Genomic DNA, 20,669 nt, shown 5'->3' on the forward strand with positions numbered 1-20,669 from the left:
CAACCTCTGCCTCCCTGGTTCAAGTGATTCTCCTGTCTCAGCCTCCTAAGTAGCTGGGATTGAAAATCCAGCTACACCTTGAAAATCAAAATGCACATGAACACAAACTCCTGGTCAGAAAGTTTTGCGGGATGATTTCATCTCTCCCAATCCAGAGCCCAGACCAAAACAGGTAAGTTTCCCTTCACTTCCCTATGCCACAGGGGTGGCGGGGTAGAAGGGGCCAGATTTTTTTTTTCTAGTTCACCTATGTGCACAGCCCTTAAAAGAGTCCTGGCTTGGCTGGGCGTGGTGGCTGTTTGTAATCCCAGCACTTTGGGAGGCTGTGGTGACATCGCTTGAGCCAAGGAGTTAAGAGACCAGCCTGGGCAACATAGCAAGACCCCATCTCTACAAAAATATTTTAAAATAAAAAAAATAAGGGTGAATTACTTACACACCTTATCTCATCTTAAGCCCCAAAGTTAAGTGTGTCATGTGGGTTTTCAGTTTCCTTTTAGTTCTCTCTGGCCACTGGAAATTGTATTTTATGGTGAGCTGATTTTTATCATAGTTCTACTCAGTGTTTCCATGTGTCCTGTATTATATGAAATGCACACATCATTTGTGTGTTTCAAAGCATTTAAATTACCCCACTGGGGCACAGAGCAAAGTCATAAATTTAGACCATGAAGTTAGGCACATGAATTTGAATCCTGGCTCTTGCACATTAATAGCTCTGAAATCCTAAGTAAATAGTTTCCCTCTCTAGAGTTTCCTCTTCTGTAAAATCAAGATGGTTGATCAGAGGACTATATGCTTAAAGGATATAAAATGCTTACTATAGTGCCTAGCATATATTATATAATTACATTTTCAGTTTTTAGTAATTTCTAAAAAATAAAATGGTACTTAAGAGGGTTTAAAATGCAGCAATAAGAATGGCTGAAATAGTAGGCAAATTTCCCAACTATTTACATATACATACAACCACTGTTACCCAATGGTAATTAGATCACAACAGTACCAAGCTCTGACCACATTTAGTAGTGAACAAAATTATTTTTAAAAGGATCATGAACTAAAGGTTATCATATGAAATATAGTGCTGATGTGAAAGATAAACCTTTCATAAAACAAACTGAAGTTAGAGACAACATATTTGGTCCAGAATTTTCTTACCACGATAACTATCCAAAAATTGAACAAGCTGTGTCACAAAAAAGTGGTCACTTAAGTATCCAAAAGCAGAAAGTGAAGGACTACTTAACAGAACAGAAGGAATTCCTATATTTGGCAAAGTCAGAAGTCAATGTTGAAATAAAGGAGAAAAACTACTTGGATAACTGATTTATGACACTAATTTAAAAATCCCAGTGAATACTACATTACTAAAAACTTAGGCCGGGCGCGGTGGCTCAAGCCTGTAATCCCAGCACTTTGGGAGGCCGAGACGGGTGGATCACGAGGTCAGGAGATCGAGACCATCCTGGCTAACCCGGTGAAACCCCGTCTCTACTAAAAAATACAAAAAACTAGCCGGGCGAGATGGCGGGTGCCTGTAGTCCCAGCTACTCTGGAGGCTGAGGAGAATGGTGTAAACCTGGGAGGCGGAGCTTGCAGTGAGCTGAGATCTGGCCACTGCACTCCAGCCTGGGGGACACAGCGAGACTCCGTCTCAAACAACAACAACAACAACAAAAAACAAACAAACAAACAAAAACTTCTTAAATAGGTAGAAACACTGAAAACCAAATTTGGGAAATTATTTTTTAGCCAATTAAAACTGAGTAATATGAGATTATTTCTTATGCCTGGTTCCATTCTAAGTCAACCACAACATCATAACATCATCAAAATTTCTCTCTGAATATATATTCTTTTAAGTACATTGTTATTTTCCTTCTTTTCATTATAGACATTCATTCCAAGTGTTAACATTCCAAATATTAAAATACTCAAAGTCACAGAAAAGTCAGAATTACATTTTATTTCACATTGATAGAAACCATGAAAAACATTTACATTTTCCCATGTTACAGCACATTTCAACGGAATATTTCTTGCCATAAATAATATTTTGCTGATTTGTAGAACTGAAATAACAGTTTATGTTCTTCAAGGTAAAGAAAAATGACATAGTAAATGATTGTTTAAAATTTTAAAATCCAGACATAAACATATGGCTTCATTATTAACATCCTATATAGTCCATTACTAAGTTATTTCCATTATCGATTAGCACCCATTTATAAAGATGCATTCTTAATATTGTTTTGGTCAGCTGGAATACAGCAGAAAAATTAACAGAGTTCAGAAATATCAAGCATACATTTTTGCTACATATTAATCTGTATGGTAACTACATTTTATGTATAGGGTTCTGACTAGCCTTTATTACCCATAGTTTGTTTTCAAATAATTTTTATCAGTAATCTGGAAATTTTGACAATTTAAAATGATTGCTATTTTTATGTCTGCACAAAAAATTAATACAAAAAATAATTTGACTAAAGTGAAAATTTCAAATAAGTCCACTGGCAGATTAAAATAAAGCAAAAAATTACAATAGATTCCTCATCTTCTATAGTAGTTGGTTTCAAACATATGTACAAAGTAAACTGTATGCTATGAGGAAATGAAATCATCTTAGAAGTTTTTAAGATCAGTCTTAAAGATATCTCAGAACATACTAGAATATGATCTAAGTATTCTTTCAGTTGTTTACAGAAAAATAAAACCATAGAATATTCCTGTTACCTGGGCTGAAGATCCTAATAGCTAGGTGTAAATTTGGATAAGGTACAGTAATTTGAAATAAGTAGTGCATGAAGTTTTAATGTCTGGTTTCTCTATAAAGCATAAATAGATTTTAAATACTGTATATCTGTGACCCAGAATGTCAAATTATAGCATGTATTGACAGCAGCTGTCTATGGCAGAGAGGCAATACTTGGTCTGCTATGAAGAACAATAAAGAAAAAACAAACTTTTTTTTTCTTGAGAGAAAAGAGTATTAAATAGAAATAATATCAGGGAAAATAAAAGCCTGGTCCCCAAATAAAAGGGCCATTAATTGAAGAGAACAATATTATTCTTTCTTGACAATGAACAGCATTATCCCTATTATTAGAAATAATGTAATACCACCTCATTCTTATTATGCATTACAATCATTATGTATATATGAACACATACATAAAAATACAGACACTGCATGGTGACTAAGCAATTTTGGAGTAAATCCATAGACTAAGTCACAGCATGCATAAATTGTTTATACCTTAACTGCTCATTTCTACCTGAACAAATTGTCATTAAGCATACTGCTAATTTTCAAATGATGTAATAAAAAATCTGGTGGCAGTACTGTATTATTTTGCTGAATTACATTTGAGAAAAAAGAAGCTACCTGCTTCATCTATTTTAATATAGTAGATTCTGGATCTTCTTATAAGAATACATGTATAGAAACTTAAAAGATCATACATTTCTCATGAGGAGACATTATTTGATCTGTGTCACTGGCGTGTATTTGCAAAACATTTTAACACTGCAAAACATTAGAAATTTGAAGACTGGGCATGGGAAAAGGTTTATACTCTACTACAATGATGCTGGTGTACTTCTACACAAGGCCTCTTAGTGACGTCAATCAATTGGAGGTAGGAGTTTATCAATGAATTGCTTGACATCCATCATTTCCTGTTTGGAATAAAGTAATTTAATAGGTAGGTAGTTATATAAGTCAAATTAAATTCCCACTAAAATGCCACTAATCAAATCTATGGTGTGCATAGTTAAGGTGAAATCACAGTTCTACTACAATTAAATAAGAGATAAAAGAGAAATGAGGCTCCAACAGAAATTTCAGAACATTTCCTATCATGATTTTTTTACACTGAAATTACAGCTCCCATCCAGTATCTAGTTCTGCATCTTCCTATACTGGAAGAAAATAAAGACACTGGCGGGGGGCGGGCAGGGAAGTTTAGAAGCGATGGTACCTATACTGAGAAGTCTCAGTAAGTGTACAATTACTGACAACTAAGTATGAGTGACAAAGCAGAGCTTCTACCATTCTTTAAATTGAATTACATGCTAAATCCATAGCATTAACTATTTTCTATTTTGTGTCTTTCATAAGGAATTACACACAACTAACCATTTGATACAGAGCATGTACCTAAGATGTTCCTGGGAAGATATGAACATTAATATACCAAAGATTTATCATAGAAGAAACCTTCTCCTCTTAGCCTCTTGCACTTGGTTCAGTTTTTTCACCTCCCTCAAACTCACTTCTGACTATTAGCTCTTATATTTCAAGGCCTGCCTTAGCCTCACAGTGCCAAGTGTTAGCAATGCAGCTAACCTTCAGCCTTGTAATTTAGTCACTCAGAAAAGAGCCCCGGTATGAAAGTGTTCTATTTCACAATACTCTGAAGTCCCAAAGAGTTTCCTGTGAGATCACCTCCCATTATCCTACTTCTCCTCATCTTCTGCTCCTCATTCAGTCCAGAGTCATCGTAGACTCATCTATGGAGCTTTTATGAAGCTCCAGGGTATTTGTGATGCAAAGCCCATGAGGAAAACAGCTGCTCTAGAGACCTTCAGTCCCTCTTGCACAAATTAAGGGTTCCAGGACTTCCCCTGCCCTCCCTTTTCTGGATTCAACACTGTAATACTCTGTGTCAGTAGGGGAACACCCTAGATTCCCAGGCACCCTTGTCTTTCTGGATAAATCATATTACCACTTCTTTCTCCGTCCCTAAAGTAAATGATTTTTAACCAGGCTGAGTGGTTGTAAAACTGTCAGTGTGACTGTCTCACCAGGAATCAAGTTTTATTTTAGGTCTTTTCAAGCCTTCAAACGTACCCAGGTCTCCGGCCTCTTTCATTCTATCAAGTGACTGCACCTCCTATTTGACTGAAAAGTTAAGCACATCTAATATGAGCTCCCAAGCACTCTCTTCTCTCTCTCCACCTCCTGTTTACATTCATCCATCCTTCCTCCATTTTTTGGGGGGGGGGGGGGGCTCTCACTCTGTCACTCAGCCTGGAGTGCAGGGTGCCAACATGGTTCACTGCAGCGTCAACCTCCTGAGATCAAGTGATTCTCTCGCCTCAGCCTCCAGAGTAGTTGGGACTACAGGTGCCCACCACCTCACCCATCCTCTTCTATCTTGATTGAAAATGGTTTTCTCCTCTTTTAAGGCAAGCACTATACATCTCAGGACTTAATTCTATTCTATGATCCCTCTGAGAATGCCTCTATCAATTATCATTTTACTGCATCTTCTTCCTCCCTACCTCCACTCATACGTCTTTCTCTGATCCCACTGAAGAACAGATTTCCTACTCTTCTCCCTCTTTACCAAAACTTTTTTAAAAGGTCTATGTATGTTGCCTCTGCTTCCTCATTTCCCTATCCACTTCACACAATCCTTTGCATTTTGGCCTTATCTACCCAAACATCCAAGGTCACAGGTGGCTTAATATTGGATACTTTCTTCCTAACCTATTTCTCCTTAATCCTTCTTTGGAACACATTACACATCTCCTTCCCACTCTGAAATTCTCTCCTCCCATACTCTCTTTTTTTTTTTTTTTTTTTTTTTTTTTTTGAGACGGAGTCTCACGCTGTTGCCCAGGCTGGAGTGCAGTGGCGCGATCTCGGCTCACTGCAAGCTCCGCCTCCCGGGTTCCCGCCATTCTCCTGCCTCAGCCTCCTGAGTAGCTGGGACTACAGGCGCCCGCCACCGCGCCCGGCTAATTTTTTGTATTTTTAGTAGAGACGGGGTTTCACTGTGGTCTCGATCTCCTGACCTTGTGATCCGCCCGCCTCGGCCTCCCAAAGTGCTGGGATTACAGGCTTGAGCCACCGCGCCCGGCCTCCTCCCATACTCTCAACACCCAACTCCTTTTCTCATTAGGCTAAACTTTAACATGTCCCCTAAAGTTCTATCCCTGAGCTTTTTTTCTTATGATGCTTTCTCAAGATAATTATTCACTGATCAATTATATTAGTAATTATTTCAAATCTCCATTTCCAGGCTTGAACTTCAGACAAGTATTTCCAACATCCTATTTTGATATTGTGGGGGCACATCGATCTCAATACATTAAACTCAGTATTATCTCCTTCCTTTACTCTAAAACTGTTTCTTGCACCTACTTTTTATGATGGCATCAGAGCTAGAAATCTCAGGCCCTTTTGATACTTTCTTGGTTACTACACCCCAAAGATGAATCTCTAAATCCTACTGGATCACCTGTCTCTAGAATGTAGATCAGATCACATCTCACTTCAACCAAAAACACTGACGCTTCCTGTTGCCTAGAGAGTAAGTCCCTTCTCAGTACAAAGAGTCCCTGTTCCCTATGTCTTCTGTCCTATGACACCCAGCTTTTCCTAAGACTCCAGTCAGACTGAATGGCTTGCTTTTCCTGTCCTATAGTTCTTTCTCTGCACATTTGCTATTCAAATCCCACCATTTTTCAAAATCTAGCTGTTTCATCATGGTCTCAGTGCCTCCTAAGATAAAATTAATCTCTTCTCAGTTTTTCAGGGCACCTTTTGTTATTTTCCAAGGCCACTTTTTAAAGCTTCTAATACAATGTATATCACATCCTGCTATCCATACAGTTACTTAGACATGCATCTTTCTATTAAATTTTAATTTACCTTAAATTTTAACGAAAGGGAATGTTTATTATTCATCTTTGAATTATGTACAATGTTGTGTATAATAGCCAATCAATAGATACTTGTTGAATTAAGTTGAATACACTCTCATCTAATGACCTGCTAACTTATGACTCAATATGAATTAGCTCATTTAAATCCCCAAGCATTCAAATGTTACTTTCCTTGAAAATATTACATGAAAAAAGTTGCAAATATGGCGCTGACCACTGCTTCCAGACACCTACCTGTTGACACGAACTGTGCATCATACCTTCATAGGTTTTAAAGGTCACATTGACTGGATTCACCAATGTTTTTAGTTTTTCAACCGTAAGAGAACCAAACATCAGGGGAACTAAAGGGTCACAATCCCCGTGGCACTGGAGAATAGAAATATCTCTATTAGCACCACCGACAGGACCCTGCAAAAAGCAAAAGAAGAAATAGTATTATTTTTGTAAAAGTATAGGACACTATGCCAGGCATTTAAAATTGTACACAAATATGCATATATGTAACATATTAGAAGTTATATTTGGCCAAAAAAAAAAATTTCTTCCATCCATATACTCACAACATCCCTTTATTTGACTTCTATAGGCTGTATGATCACCTTGTTTCACATTATGTTATCTTTCCAATGAATGAGTTCCTTGAAGCAGATTACATATATGCTTTTTTGTTTTGTTTAGTTTTTTTGAGACGGAATCTTGCTCTGTTGCCCAAGCTGGAGTGCAGTGGCATGATCTCGGCTCACTGCAACCTCCGCCTCTCAGGTTCAAGCAATTCTCCTGCCTCAGCCTTCTGAGTAGCTGGGATTACAGGCACATGCCACCACACCCAGCTAATTTGTTTGTATTTTTTAGTAGAGACAGGGTTTCACTGTGTTACCCACAGGATGGTCTCGATCTCCTGACCTTGTGATCCACCCGCCTCAGCCTCCCAAAGTGTTGGGATTACAGGCGTGGGCCACCGCGCCCGACCAAGCAGATTATATTTTAATCCATCTTTATATTTTCAGCTTTTTTTTTTGTTTGGTTGGTTGTTTTAGTACTTTGAGTTGCTGTTTTATTCAGCTATTTTTTTTTTTTTTTAAAAGGCAGGGTCTTGCTCTGTCACCCAGGCTGGAGTGAAGTAGCACAATCGTGGCTCACTGCAATCTCCACCTCCTGGGTTCAGGTGATTCTCATGCCTCAGCCTCCTGAGTAGCTGGGATTGTAGGGGTGCACCACCACGCCCAGCTAATTTTTGTATTTTTAGTAGCTATTGGGGTTTCACTATGTTAGCCAGGCTGGTCTTGAACTCCTGACCTGAGGCGATCCACCTGCCTCAGCCTCCCAAAGTGCTGGGATTACAGGCGTGAGAAACCGCACCTGGCCTAAAAATAAGTATTATTTCTATGTGTTAAAAAGAGTCCTCATTTTGGCCGGGCGCGGTGGCTCAAGCCTGTAATCCCAGCACTTTGGGAGGCCGAGACGGGCGGATCACGAGTTCAGGAGATCGAGACCATCCTGGCTAACACGGTGAAACCCCGTCTCTACTAAAATACAAAAAAAATTAGCCGGGCGAGGTGGCGGGCGCCTGTACTCTCAGCTACTCGGGAGGCTGAGGCAGGAGAATGGCGTGAACCCGGGAGGCGGGGCTTGCAGTGAGCTGAGATCCGGCCACTGCACTCCAGCCTGGGCAACAGAGCTAGTCTCCGTCAAAAAAAAAAAAAAAAAAAGAGAGTCTTCATTTTCATAAATATCCTAAAATGTATCAAATCCTTCTAAGATTTGTGACAATAAGGTTTCTTTCTAATTCCATTCTATGTACTCCACAATAAAGACAGTATAGCATACAGAGATAAGGCCTAGTAAAACATCACAAAAGTCTAAGAAAATTCTTTTTTAAAAAAGGATGAGTGCTGAGGACTCGGTGATGGTGATGTGTCAGTGTAGTGTCACTGACTGCAGCAAATACATGGCCGTGGAGGTGGGGATGCTGATGGTGGGAAGGCTGTGCATGTGTGGGGACAGGAGGTAGACAGTAACTGTATTTTCTGCTCAGTTTTGCTGTAAATTTAAAACTTCTCCAGAAAATAAAGTTTATTAATAAAAAAAAAACCAAGATGACTTTATCTCCAACATTATCTGCTAGCTACCTTTAGCTCAGTCATCTCATGTTGAGTGTATCAACCAAGTTACCTGTGGAAAGGAAGCCCGAAGTGGAAGCCAACAACTGAGTGCAGTGACACCTGCTAGTTTCTGCTGCGTGGTAAGGGCAGTATATAAAGATAAAGCTCCTCCCTGAAAAGACAAGCAGGGAAAGTCAATGGAACACACATGCTTGCCCACAGCAATTTAGGGAATTTCTTGTTACTAATGATATCCATAGAAAAATCAAACTCGGTGGCTGATGTCAAATCAAATCAGGCAAAGAGCGGAAATACAAACACACCCCACTGTGTCCTAAAGGACTCGGTTCTACACCAGAGAACATACAGACTTCCTTTCTGACGAGACATAGTTTGTACTATGGGAAACTGCTGCACTTACAACATGCCTTAGGAATATTCTGAATTTATATTTTCTCCTTTGCAGAGTTTAAAGCATAAAATCCAATCTTGTCTTAAATTGGTATTACTTAGTTTTTTCTTTTCTTCTTTTTTTTTTTTTGAGATGGAGTTTCAAACACTCGTTGCCCAGGCGGGAGAGCAATGGTGTGATCTTGGCTCACCACAACCTCCGCCTCCCACGTTCAAGTGATTCTCCTGCCTCAGCCTCCCGAGTAGCTGGAATTACAGGCATGCACCACCACGCCTGGCTACTTTTGTATTTTTAGTAGAGACAGGGTTTCTCCATGTTGGTCAGGCTGGTCTCAAACTCCTAACCTCAGGTGATCCGCCTGCCTTGGCCTCCCAAAGTGTTGGGATTACAGGTGTGAGCCACCGCGCCTGGCCCTTAAATTGGTATTACTTTCTAAATGAGAATTTAAGATAGTAAGAACTATTTAGCAGACAGCTTCAGAGTATCTGCCTACCTAGCTCACAACACCCTGCATTCTGGAAGCTGCACTCCTGCCACCATCCAGGAGCCCCATCACTTTGACCATGCCCATGGGTTACTGCAACACATGAGTACACGAAAGCCTTTCACATCCCAGGCAGTGATGTTCTTTCTCCTGGCACTGTGGAAATGGGATTCGGTGATCACCAGTCACTCTCTGTGTGGCTACACCCATAACATGTAAATTCAAGAGCTGGAAAAGCTATAGGCTGCAAAAGCCAAGATGGCCAACTATTTATGGAAAGGTAAACGAAGCAGATAAGCAAAGAAACAAGAGATGAGAGATGGTGAGCAAGGCGCGACTGCTTTTCAATTCCTAGCTACTTCCTGAGGCCCTGCCTCATTTTCCTCCGTAGTTTCCTTGATAAGATGCCATAGACTCATCATAGCTTACTCCTTGCTTGAGGTATTGAGCTGTTTTCTATATACTGTAATGAATGAATATCAAATATACAGATTCCCACATGAACTTGTTATTCTGGATCATTATTATTATTATTTTTGAGACAGAGTCTCAGCTCTGTTGCCTAGGCTGAAGTACAGTGGTGTGATTTTTGCTCACTGCAACCTCTGTCTCCTAGGTTCAAGTGATTTTCCTGCCTCAGCCTCCAGAGTAGCTGGGATTACAAGTGCGCCCCACCATGCCCAGCTAATTTTTGTATTTTTAGTAGAGACGGGGTTTCACCGTGTTGGCTGGGCTGGTCTCAAACTCCTGACCTCAAGTGATCTGCCCACCTTGGCCTCCCAAAGTGCTGGGATTACAGGCGTGAGCCACTGCGCCTGGCCTGGATCATTAATTTTTGTCCCTGTGTTTATGTCACAATGTGTATTACAGTATACATTATCTGTAAGTTTCAACAAACACCAAATCAATAACACCTTTTCACTATATTGTATCAACAAATCTTTCTATTGATTCTATCTTCTAAATAAGTTCAGAATTCTGACATCTCCCTAATTAAGGTAATTCGAACACTAAGTTGCTAACTTGGAAGATTTACAGATGAGAAGTTAGAGCATCTGGGGACTGGTTCCACGGCAAACAGCTTACAAGCCGCAAGGTCTGTATGAGGAAGCTGTGTCTGTGGAGGGAATACAGAAAGCAAGGGAAAAAGTACAGAGACGAAGAAAGATGCCAAAAATAAACACCACATATTTATACCTAAAACCTGTAATATGTGAAGGTAAAGGGAAGAAATTCTCTTGTCTTCCACTTTACTGTTCCTATCAGTAGTCTCCTCCTAGAGAGGGGACTCATGCCTTGTGCTTTCAGAGTTCTAATTAATTAAAAGGATACACTGTGTTAACTTAGAAATTTAATTACCTGTGTATTATAGTTATTTTAAGAAGAAATTAATTAGTTCTAGTACATTCAAACTTAAACATTAAAGGTAAGTGTATCAGTCAAGATTTTACAACATCAAAAAAGACTACTCCATAGAAAGGATTAATGCAGCACAGACTTCTAGATAAGTATACTGATGGTACTGACATTCCACTTAAATTTTATCTTACCTGAGAAAACCCTCCCAAAATAATTCTGTTAGAAGGAATGCCATTCTTCACTTCTTGATCAATCAAAGCTTTTACTAAAAACAACATGAAAGTTAGTCAGCAATACTTTCAGAGTTAAGCCCACTGATAAAATTTAAATTAGGAAAAATTAATAATAGAAAAGCACAATTACTTTTAAGGCAGAAATGGTGAAAAATTCAAAGCACTTCGTTAAAATACAAAATTAGAATGTATTTTCATATGCCAACAGACAACAATGTGAAAAGGAAATTTAAAAAAAAATCCAATTTAAAATAGTCACACATAAAATTAAATAGGAATTAACCAAAGAAGTGAAAGGTCTCTATAACGAAAACTATAAAACACTGATGAAAGAGGACAACAAAAAATGGAAAACAGATTCCATGTTCATGGATAAGAAGAACCAGTAACAATATTGATTGTTATTGTTCATGAATTCTTCTAATCCATGAACATGGAATATTTTTCCCACACTACCCAAAGCAATCTACAGATTCAATGCAATCTCTATGAAAACACCAAAGACAATCTTCACAGAAAGATAAAAACCATCCTAAATATTTATTTTATTTTATTTTATTTTATTTTATTTATTTATTTATTTTGAGACAAGTCTCACTGTCACCCAGGCTGGAGAGCAGTGGCGCGATCTCAGCTCACTGCAAGCTCCACCTCCTGGGTTTACGCCATTCTCTTGCCTCAGCCTCCCGAGTAGCTGGGAAGCTGGGACTACAGGCGCCTGCCACCATGCCTGGCTAATTTTTTGTATTTTTAGTAGAGACGGGGTTTCACCATGTTAGCCAAGATGGTCTCGATCTCCTGACCATGATCCACCCACCTTGGCCTCCCAAAGTGCTGGGATTACAGGCAGGAGCCACCGTGCCTGGCCCCCTAAAATTTATATGGACTCACAAATGACTCAGAGTAGCCAAAGCTATCCTAAGCAAAAATAATAGAACTTGAGGAATCACATTACTTTACTTCAAATTATACTACAGAGCTATAGTAACCAAAACTACATGGTACTGGCATAAGAACAGACACACAGACTAATGGAACAGAACAGAGAACCCAGAAACAAATCCACACACCTACAGTGAATTCATTTTCGACAAAGGTGTCAAGAACATACACTGGGGAAACGACAGTCTCTTCAATAAAAATGGTGCTGGGAAAACTGGATATCCAAATGGAGAAGAATAAAATTAGACCCTATCTCTTGCTGTATACAAAAATCAAATCACAATAAACAATTAAATCTAAGACCTCAAACTATGAAACTGCTACAAGAAAAAATTGGAAAAATCTCCAGGACATTGGTCTGGGCAAAAATTTCTTGAGAAATACCCCACAAGCACATCCACCAAAGCAAAAATGGACAAATGGGATCACATCAAGTTAAAAAGCTTCTGCACAGCAAAGGATACAATCAACAAAGCAAAGAGACAACCCACAGAATGGGAGAAAATATTTGCAAACTACCCATCTGACAAGGGATTAATAACCAGAATATATAAGGAGCTTTAACAACTCTATAGGGAAAAATCTAATAATCTGATCAAAAAAATGGGTCAGGCTGGGCACAGTGGCTCATGCCTATAATCCCAGCCCTTTGGGAGGCCAAGGAGGGCAGGTCACGAGGTCAAGAGATAGAGACCACCCTGACTAACATGGTAAAACCCCATCTCTACTAAAAATAAAAAAATTAGCTGAGCATGGTGGCACGTGCCTGTAGTCCCAGCTACTCGGGAGGCTGAGGCAGGAGAATCACTTGAACTTGGGAAGCAGAGGTTGCAGTGAGCCAAGATTTCGCCACTGCACCCCAGCCTGGCAACAGAGCAAGACTCCATCTCAAACAAAACAAAACAAACAACCACCACCAAATGGGCCAGAGATCTTAATAGACATTTCTGAAAAGATGACATAAAAATGGCAAACAGGCATATGAAAAGGTGCCCAACATCACTGATAGCCAGCAAAATGCAAATCAAAGCTACAATTAAGTATCATCTCACCCTAGTTAAAATGGTTTTTATTCAAAAGACAGTTAATAACAAATGCTGGTGAAGATGTGGAGAAAAGGGAACCCTCATACACTGTTGGTGGGAAAGTAAATTAGTACAACTACTACGGAGAACACTTTGGAGGTTCCTCAAAAACTAAAAATAGAGCTACCATATGATCCAGCAATCCCACTGGATATATACTCAAAATAAAGTATCTTTCTTTTATCTATATTTGGGTATATATCTTTTGGGATATATACCCAAAAGAAAGGAAATCAGTATACTGAAGGGATATCTGCACTCCCGTGTTTGTTGTAGCACTGTTCCCAATAGCCAAGATTTGGAAGTAATCTATGTGTCCATCAACAGATGACTGGATGAAGAAAATGTGGTACATATACACAATGAAGTAGTATTCAGCCATAAAAAAAGAATGAGATTCAGTCATTTGCAACAACACAGATGGAACTGGATATCATTAAGTGAAATAAGCCAGACACAGAAAGACAAACATTGCATGTTCTCACTTTTTTGTGGGATCTAAAACTAACTGAACTCACAGACACCGAGAGTAGTAGAAGTATGGTTATCAGAGGCCGGAAGGGTAGTGGGGGGCTGGAGGTGAGGTACAGACAGTTAATGGGTACAAAAAAAATAGAGTAAGACCTACTATTTGACAGCACAATAGGGTGACTATAGTCAATAGTAACTTAGTGTACATTTTAAAATAATTTACAAGAGTGTAAATGGATTCTTTGTAACTCAAAGGATAAATGCTTGAGGGGATAGACACCCCATCCTCCATGATGTGCTTATTTCACATTGTATCCCTGTATCAAAACATCTCACATACCCATAAATATGTACACCCACTATGTACCCACAAAAATTGAAAATAAAAAAATAAAATTCCCATTAAATATTTTAACAATAGTTCTTTCTCCCAAGAGATGGATTCTTAAAAAAATTAATAGTTAATTCTGCTCATATATATCCCATGTTTCTCTCTTCAATGAACCATAAGCATTCATACCTAAAAGTTGTCATTTTAAAATTGTACGTAGTTAAGTGTTTAAAATCATTCATTCTATTGTTTTAAAAAAATCACAGAATTGGGCAGGCACACAGTGGCTCACGCCTGTAATCCCAGCACTTTGGAAGGCTGAGGCGGGCAGATCAACTTGGGCCAGGAGTTTGAGACCAGCCTGGCCAACATGGTGAAACACCGTCTCTACTAAAAATACAAAAATTAGCCGGGCGTGGTGGCACAGACCTGTAGTCTAGCTACTTGGGAGACTGAGGCAGGAGAATCACTTGAACCTGGGAGGTGGAGGTTGCACTGAGCTAAGATTGCGCCACTGCACTCCAGCCTGAGCAAGAGAGCAAGACTCCATCTAAAAAAAAAAAAAAAAAAAAAATTACAGAATCAATCTCTTTTGCTCGCGCTCACTCTCTCTCTCTGTCTCTCTCTCTCTCTCAAAACAAGGTCTCACGCTGTTGCCTGACCTCCCAGGCTCAAGCAATCCTCCCACCTCAGACTCTCAAGCAGCTGGGGGGCCACAGATATGTGCCACCACGCCCAGCTAATTTTGTTTATTTTTTGTACAGACTCTTGCCCAGGCTGGTTTTGAACCCCTGGGCTCAAGTGATCCTCCTGCCTCAGCCTCTCAAAGTGCTAGGATTACAGGTATGAGCAACATCCTTTGGCCTCAATCATCTTTCACCTAAGGGTAAGGGCACTATGTACCCCCAACTATGTAACCTGAGCACTGTCTTCTTTGCTCAGTAGCACATTCTCTTTTGTTCTTTCTTTCCTGGCTGAGTCTGATTCTAATTCTCTCCAGTGAGTCATCACTTCATAGAGGAAAGAAGTAACAAGTATTTCATGGGCCAACTCTACTGTTAGGACAGAATTTTTCATTCTGGAACTCATGAGGCCCACGTATCTTCTTCACAGGCCCCAGGCCCTCCCTGTTTTCCACAGCGTCTAACTCTTACTCTCATACTTTTGTTGTCTATTATTTTCAGACAAAATCCTAACTCTAGGATTCTAACTTTAAACTACTTTTTGATAATCCCCTAAGTCAGTGTTGTTGGTTTGACATTCCCAGATATCTCACATCTTTTGAATGTATTTTCACTATTTTAAAGACCTTAAAGAGTTCTTTTAAAACAAAAGGGTTGCACCCAATGGCCTGTGTCTGTAATCCCAGTACTTTTGGGGAGGATCACCTGAGGGTAGGAGTTTCCCACCAGCCTGGACAACATAATGAGAATTCGTCTCTACAAAACAGTTTAAAAATTAGCCAGGCATGGTGGCACATGCCTGTAGTCCCAGCTACTCAGGAGTTGAGGCAGTAGAGTTGCCGGACACCAGGAATTTGAGGCTGCAGTGAGATATGATCACCAACTGTACTCTAACCTGGGCAATAATCTCTAAATAACAGTCTCTAAACAATAGTCTCTAAATAACTGATACACTATGTAAATAAAAAAATTACCAAAAAGCAGAACAATTCACAGCCAGCCTGTCTCACCATTGCTGTCCACATCCACCTACACCCACCCACACTCAGGAGTCACCAGATTTTCCTGAAAGCAATCCCACTCCTCGTATTATTATACTTGTCAATATTTCAGTACACACGTGTAAAAGAAAAGCACATTCCTGTGCACTTCTTTCTTTCTTTCTTTTTTGAGACGGAGTTTCGCTCTTATTGCCCGTGCTGGAGTGCAACGGTGGGATCTCAGCTCACCGCAGCCTCTACCTCCTGGGTTCAAATGATTCTCCTGGCTCGGCCTCCCAGATAGCTGGGATTACAGGCAGGAACCACCACACCCGGCTAATTTTGTATTTATAATACAGACGGCGTTTCTCCATGTTGGTCAGGCTGATCTCGAACTCCCGACCTCAGGCAATCCGCCCGCCTCCGCCTCCCAAAGTGCTGGTATTACAGGCATGAGCCACTGCGCCCGGCCTCCTGTGCATTTCTTAAAAATAGACACATCCTAGTAAGTTAGCGTTCTGTTTCCCCTCCAAACAAATGGAATTACCATAATCATAAAGGAGACGGACTACTAACCAGAGACCAGACTTTCGAGGTTTTGTAAAGCAGAGCTAATACTTCACAGGGGTGTCAAATGAGGTGCTCCATAAAAAACACCTAGCTTCTAAACAGTTACGTGCTCAATCAGTGGCACCTGTTATTATTACCACACTAAAATTAACAACTTTTTTTTCTGAGACAGAGTCTCCCTCTGTCGCCCAGGCTGGAGTGCAATGACACAATCTCAGCTCACTGCAACCTCCGCCTACTGGGTTCAAGTGATTCTCCTGCCTCGGCGTACCGAGTAGCTGGGATCATAGGCACCTGCCACCATGCCTGGCTAATTTTTCTGTATTTTTAGTAGAGACGGGGGTTTCATCATGTTGGTCAGGCTTGTCTCGAACTCCTGACCTCAGGTGATCCGCCTGCCTTGGCCTCTCAAAGTACTGGGGTTATAGGCAAGAGTCACCACACTCAGCCACATTTTCACTGTTTCTTATCATTATACTCATTATATCATTATTTTCACTGTTATTCTAAGTCTCTTTAATGAAGACAACTGGCCAAAACTATTTTTTTTTTTTTTTTTGAGACGGAGTTTTATTCTTGTTGCCCAAGCCAGAGTACAATGGTGCAATCTCAGCTCACTGAAACCTCTGCCTCCTGGGTTCAAGTGATTCTCCTGCCTCAGCCTTCTGAGTAGCTAGAATTACAGGCGTGTGCCACCATGCCCAGCTAATTTTTTTCAGTAGAAACGGGGTTTCACCATGTTAGCCAGGCTGGTCCCAAACTCCTGACCTCAGATGATCTGCCCACCTCAGCTTCCCAAAGTGCTGGGATTACAGGCATGAGCCACCGCGCCTGGCCGGCCCAACCTATTAAACATTCTGTTGTTTTCTCCATTTTTCTACATTAATCAAAGCAAAACTATTATATGTCTGAGAGAGTTAAAGCTTGATAAATGCAATTTTTCCCCATCCACTTCATCTCCATTGCCCATACTCAAGTGAGTCCATGTGGACCCTGTGGCAAACAAGTAACAGAGTGACCAGAAAGGAAAACAAGCCTGGGCAACATAGGAGACCTGTGTCTACAAAAAAAAAAAAAATTAAAAACTGGCTGGGCATGGTGGTGTGCGCCTCTGTGGTCCCAGCCTACTCAGGAGGATGAGGTGGAAGGGTTGCTTGAGTTCAGGAGGTCAACGCTGCAGTGAGCTTTGATCACGCCACTACACTCCAGCCTGGCTGACAGAGCAAGACTCTGGGGTGCAGGGAGTGAAAGGAAGGAAACAGCAGTGCCTCCTGAGATTAGATAAATGTGGAATTTTTTTCTTTTTTTTTCTGAGACGAAGTTTCGCTCTTGTTGCCCAGGCTGGAGTGCAGTGAGGTGACCTCAACTCACTGCAACCTCCACCTCCCAGGTTCAAGCAACTCTCCTGCCTCAGCCTCTCAACTGGCTGGGATTACAGGCGCCAACCACCATGCCCAGTTAATTTTTTGTATTTTTAGTAGAGATGGGGTTTCACCATGCTGGCCAAGCTGGTCTCAAACTCCCGACCTTTAGGTGATCCACCCACCTCCACCTCCCAAAGTACTGGGATTACAGGCGTGAGCCACCGTGCGTGGCCCAAATGTGTAATTTTTAACCAGTACCGATATGATTACTGAATCTACTAAAAGCATTTAAGAACACTTTTGGCTTCATAAACATTTTCTGTACTTACTATTTTCTGCTGCCTGTTTAATCCCAGATTCATCCTCCTGTGAATCTGGTGAAAGCCCAATAATATCAAACCTGTAAAATAAGGCAAAATCTTAAAAGAACCATTTGATTCTAAGAAAATCCATTATTGTAGTAAGTATATTTTACTCCATTCACGGTAGCTTGGATTAAAAGGCTAACCAGAAATATTCTTTTTTATTTTATTTTATGTTGTTTTCCTTTTCTTTTTTGTTTGAGATGAAGTCTCACTCTGTTGCTCAGGCTGAAGTGCAGTGGCATGATCTCAGCTCACTCCAGCCTCCCCCTCCCAGGTTCAAGCGATTCTCCTGTGTCAGTCTCCTGAGTAGCTGGTACTACAGACGTATGCCACCACACCTGGCTAAATTTTGTATTTTTAGTAGAGAAGGGGTTTTGCTGTGTTGGCCAGGCTGGTCTTGAACTCCTGACCTCAGTTATCAGCCTGCCTCAGCCTCCCAAAGTGCTGGGATTACAGGTGTGAGCCACCATGCCTGGCTAAAGTCATCGTTTTTTTAACAGACCTGATGGTAGGAGTCTCAGAGAACAGTTAGGAAAAATCATAGTCTGGAAGTAGCACATAGGAACAAAAAACTGACCCTACTTTCTGACAGTAAAGTGCAGAGGGAATGTGAGGGTATCTTCAGAGGGCTGGAAGGGAAGCGGTTTCCTTAAAAACAACCCAGACAGGCAAGAAATTGGAGGCTGTGGTTTAATAGGGGTCATTCGAATGTTGGGTTACTAAAACCAACAAAGGTTTATCAAGCAGCAGCAGATATTCTCCCACATTATTTTTATCCAAACATTCTCTCCTATTTCTCTACCTGTATGTACAGCTCCTTAAGTTTACCCCTAAATCTAGAGTATAAAAATGTAAATAAAGAAAGGTTAAGGTTAACTATGCAACTTTGCAATTTAAAAAACAGCTAAATAAAAATTGCTGTACACAAAAGCATTTCTGAAAACATTAAATCAGTAATATAATGTTCTTATTGAATAAGTAAATTCTTACTTACCATGAAGGCATAGCCATGTTCATATTTAATGTAACAGGCCTAACAGGCCTACATGGAAAAGAAAAAACAAAACAACAAAATCAGAATAACAACGCATAAGAACTGATAAATTCCATTAATCAAAAACAGATAATTACTTGAGACCTACACAAAACTATATGCTAGTTTTAACATATGAACTGTTTTACTTCATCCACACCTGTACAACTCTGCTTTCCATGCCCCTCCAAATGTGTTCTGAAGACAGAGCAACAGCAACAAAGGACGAAGTCTGACAAATATATTTTCCTTCTCAACACCCTTACTTACTACCTTTGACTTCTCAGACATGAGAAGAGAAACCAGAAACCAAGACAGTTGGAAATGTATAAAATACGAGATTCTGGTATGGGGCTAAGGACAATGAGCGATTTATTACACTGATACCGGAGCATCAATTCTCATATGCTCAGATTACACTTTTGTTAATTTTCTAGTTCTTAGCTATGTACTCGCTTGATTAAGAGACCTCTAAATAAATAAGGGAAATCCAAAATTTGCCTAAGTGCCCACTATAGCCAATTCAAGTCTGTGATTAAAAATATGCTAGATAATCAGAATTTGGCTCCATTCAAACAAAAGAAAAATAAACACACTCTAACTACATCTCACCACCTTCCTCCTGATTCATGAAGTCCACCTTAGAGGTTAAAACCGTATCAAAATTTATTTGAGAATACAAACTTCCCTATGTTGGGAAACAGCCTTTTAAAGCAGTTCAACTTAGGGCAAATATCAATATCCATTCCAATGTAATTAAGAATTCTGGGCCGGGCCGGGCGCGGTGGCTCACGCCTGTAATCCCAGCACTTTGGGAGGCCGAGGCGGGCGGATCACGAGGTAAGGAGATCGAGACCATCCTGGCTAACACGGTGAAACCCCGTCTCTACTAAAAATGCAAAAAATTAGCCGGGCGAGGCGGCGGGCGCCTGTAGTCCCAGCTACTCGGGAGGCTGAGGCAGGAGAATGGCGCGAACCCAGGAGGCGGAGCTTGCAGTGAGCCGAGATCGCGCCATTGCACTCCAGCCTGGGCGACTAAGCGAGACTCTGTCTCAAAAAAAAAAAAAAAAAAAGGATTCTGGGCCGGGCGGGGTGGGTCACGCCTGTAATCCCAGCACTTTGGGAGGCCAAGGTGGAAGGATCACCTGAGGTCAGGAGTTTGAGACCAGCCCGGCCAACATGGTGAAACCCTGTCTCTATTAAAAACACAAAAAATTAGCCAGGCATGGTGGCAGGTGCCTGTAATTCCAGCTACTCGGGAGGCTGAGGCAGGAGAATCGCTTGAACCCGGGAGGCAGAGGTTGCAGTGAACTGCGATTATGCCACTGCACTCCAGCCTGGGCGACAGAGAGACTGTCTCAAAAAAAAAAAAAAAAAAAAAAGAAAGAAAAAGAGTAAAAAGAATTCTGCCTCTTGCTTGAGCAGAATGAGAGGACATAGAGACCCTAGCCGCAGTATTCACTGTAGCTTACAGAGGTAAGACAGACCCTGTATTTCAGGATAAAAAGAGGACGAAATGTTTTCTTAACCAATCTTCTCAGCTATTGTTCTTCTTCCCATTCCCTCTTTCA

General features: G+C 40.6%; 1 protein-coding gene across 13 annotated transcripts in view; it reads right to left on the bottom strand.

Annotated features, from left to right (window-relative positions):
- Positions 1-1,954: 1,954 nt before the first annotated feature.
- LYPLA1 (lysophospholipase 1) overlaps positions 1,955-20,669 on the bottom strand; it is a 51,804-nt gene continuing 33,089 nt past the window's right edge. For 6 of the 13 annotated variants that reach the window (XR_013396792.1, XR_013396795.1, XR_013396790.1 and 3 more), the window contains 6 exons: positions 19,060-19,107; positions 18,030-18,100; positions 11,233-11,306; positions 8,857-8,958; positions 5,875-7,092; positions 5,010-5,561 (listed from right to left, as the gene is read on the bottom strand). Coding sequence is in view for 6 of the 13 variants with exons in the window: in XM_015145364.3 (XP_015000850.1) it covers positions 3,631-3,684; positions 6,916-7,092; positions 8,857-8,958; positions 11,233-11,306; positions 18,030-18,100; positions 19,060-19,107 (526 nt within the window). In the remaining 7 variants the exon portion in view is untranslated. 13 annotated transcript variants of the gene reach the window in all.

This window comes from Macaca mulatta, chromosome 8 (assembly GCF_049350105.2).
Source record: "Macaca mulatta isolate MMU2019108-1 chromosome 8, T2T-MMU8v2.0, whole genome shotgun sequence".
Lineage (NCBI taxonomy): Eukaryota > Metazoa > Chordata > Mammalia > Primates > Cercopithecidae > Macaca > Macaca mulatta.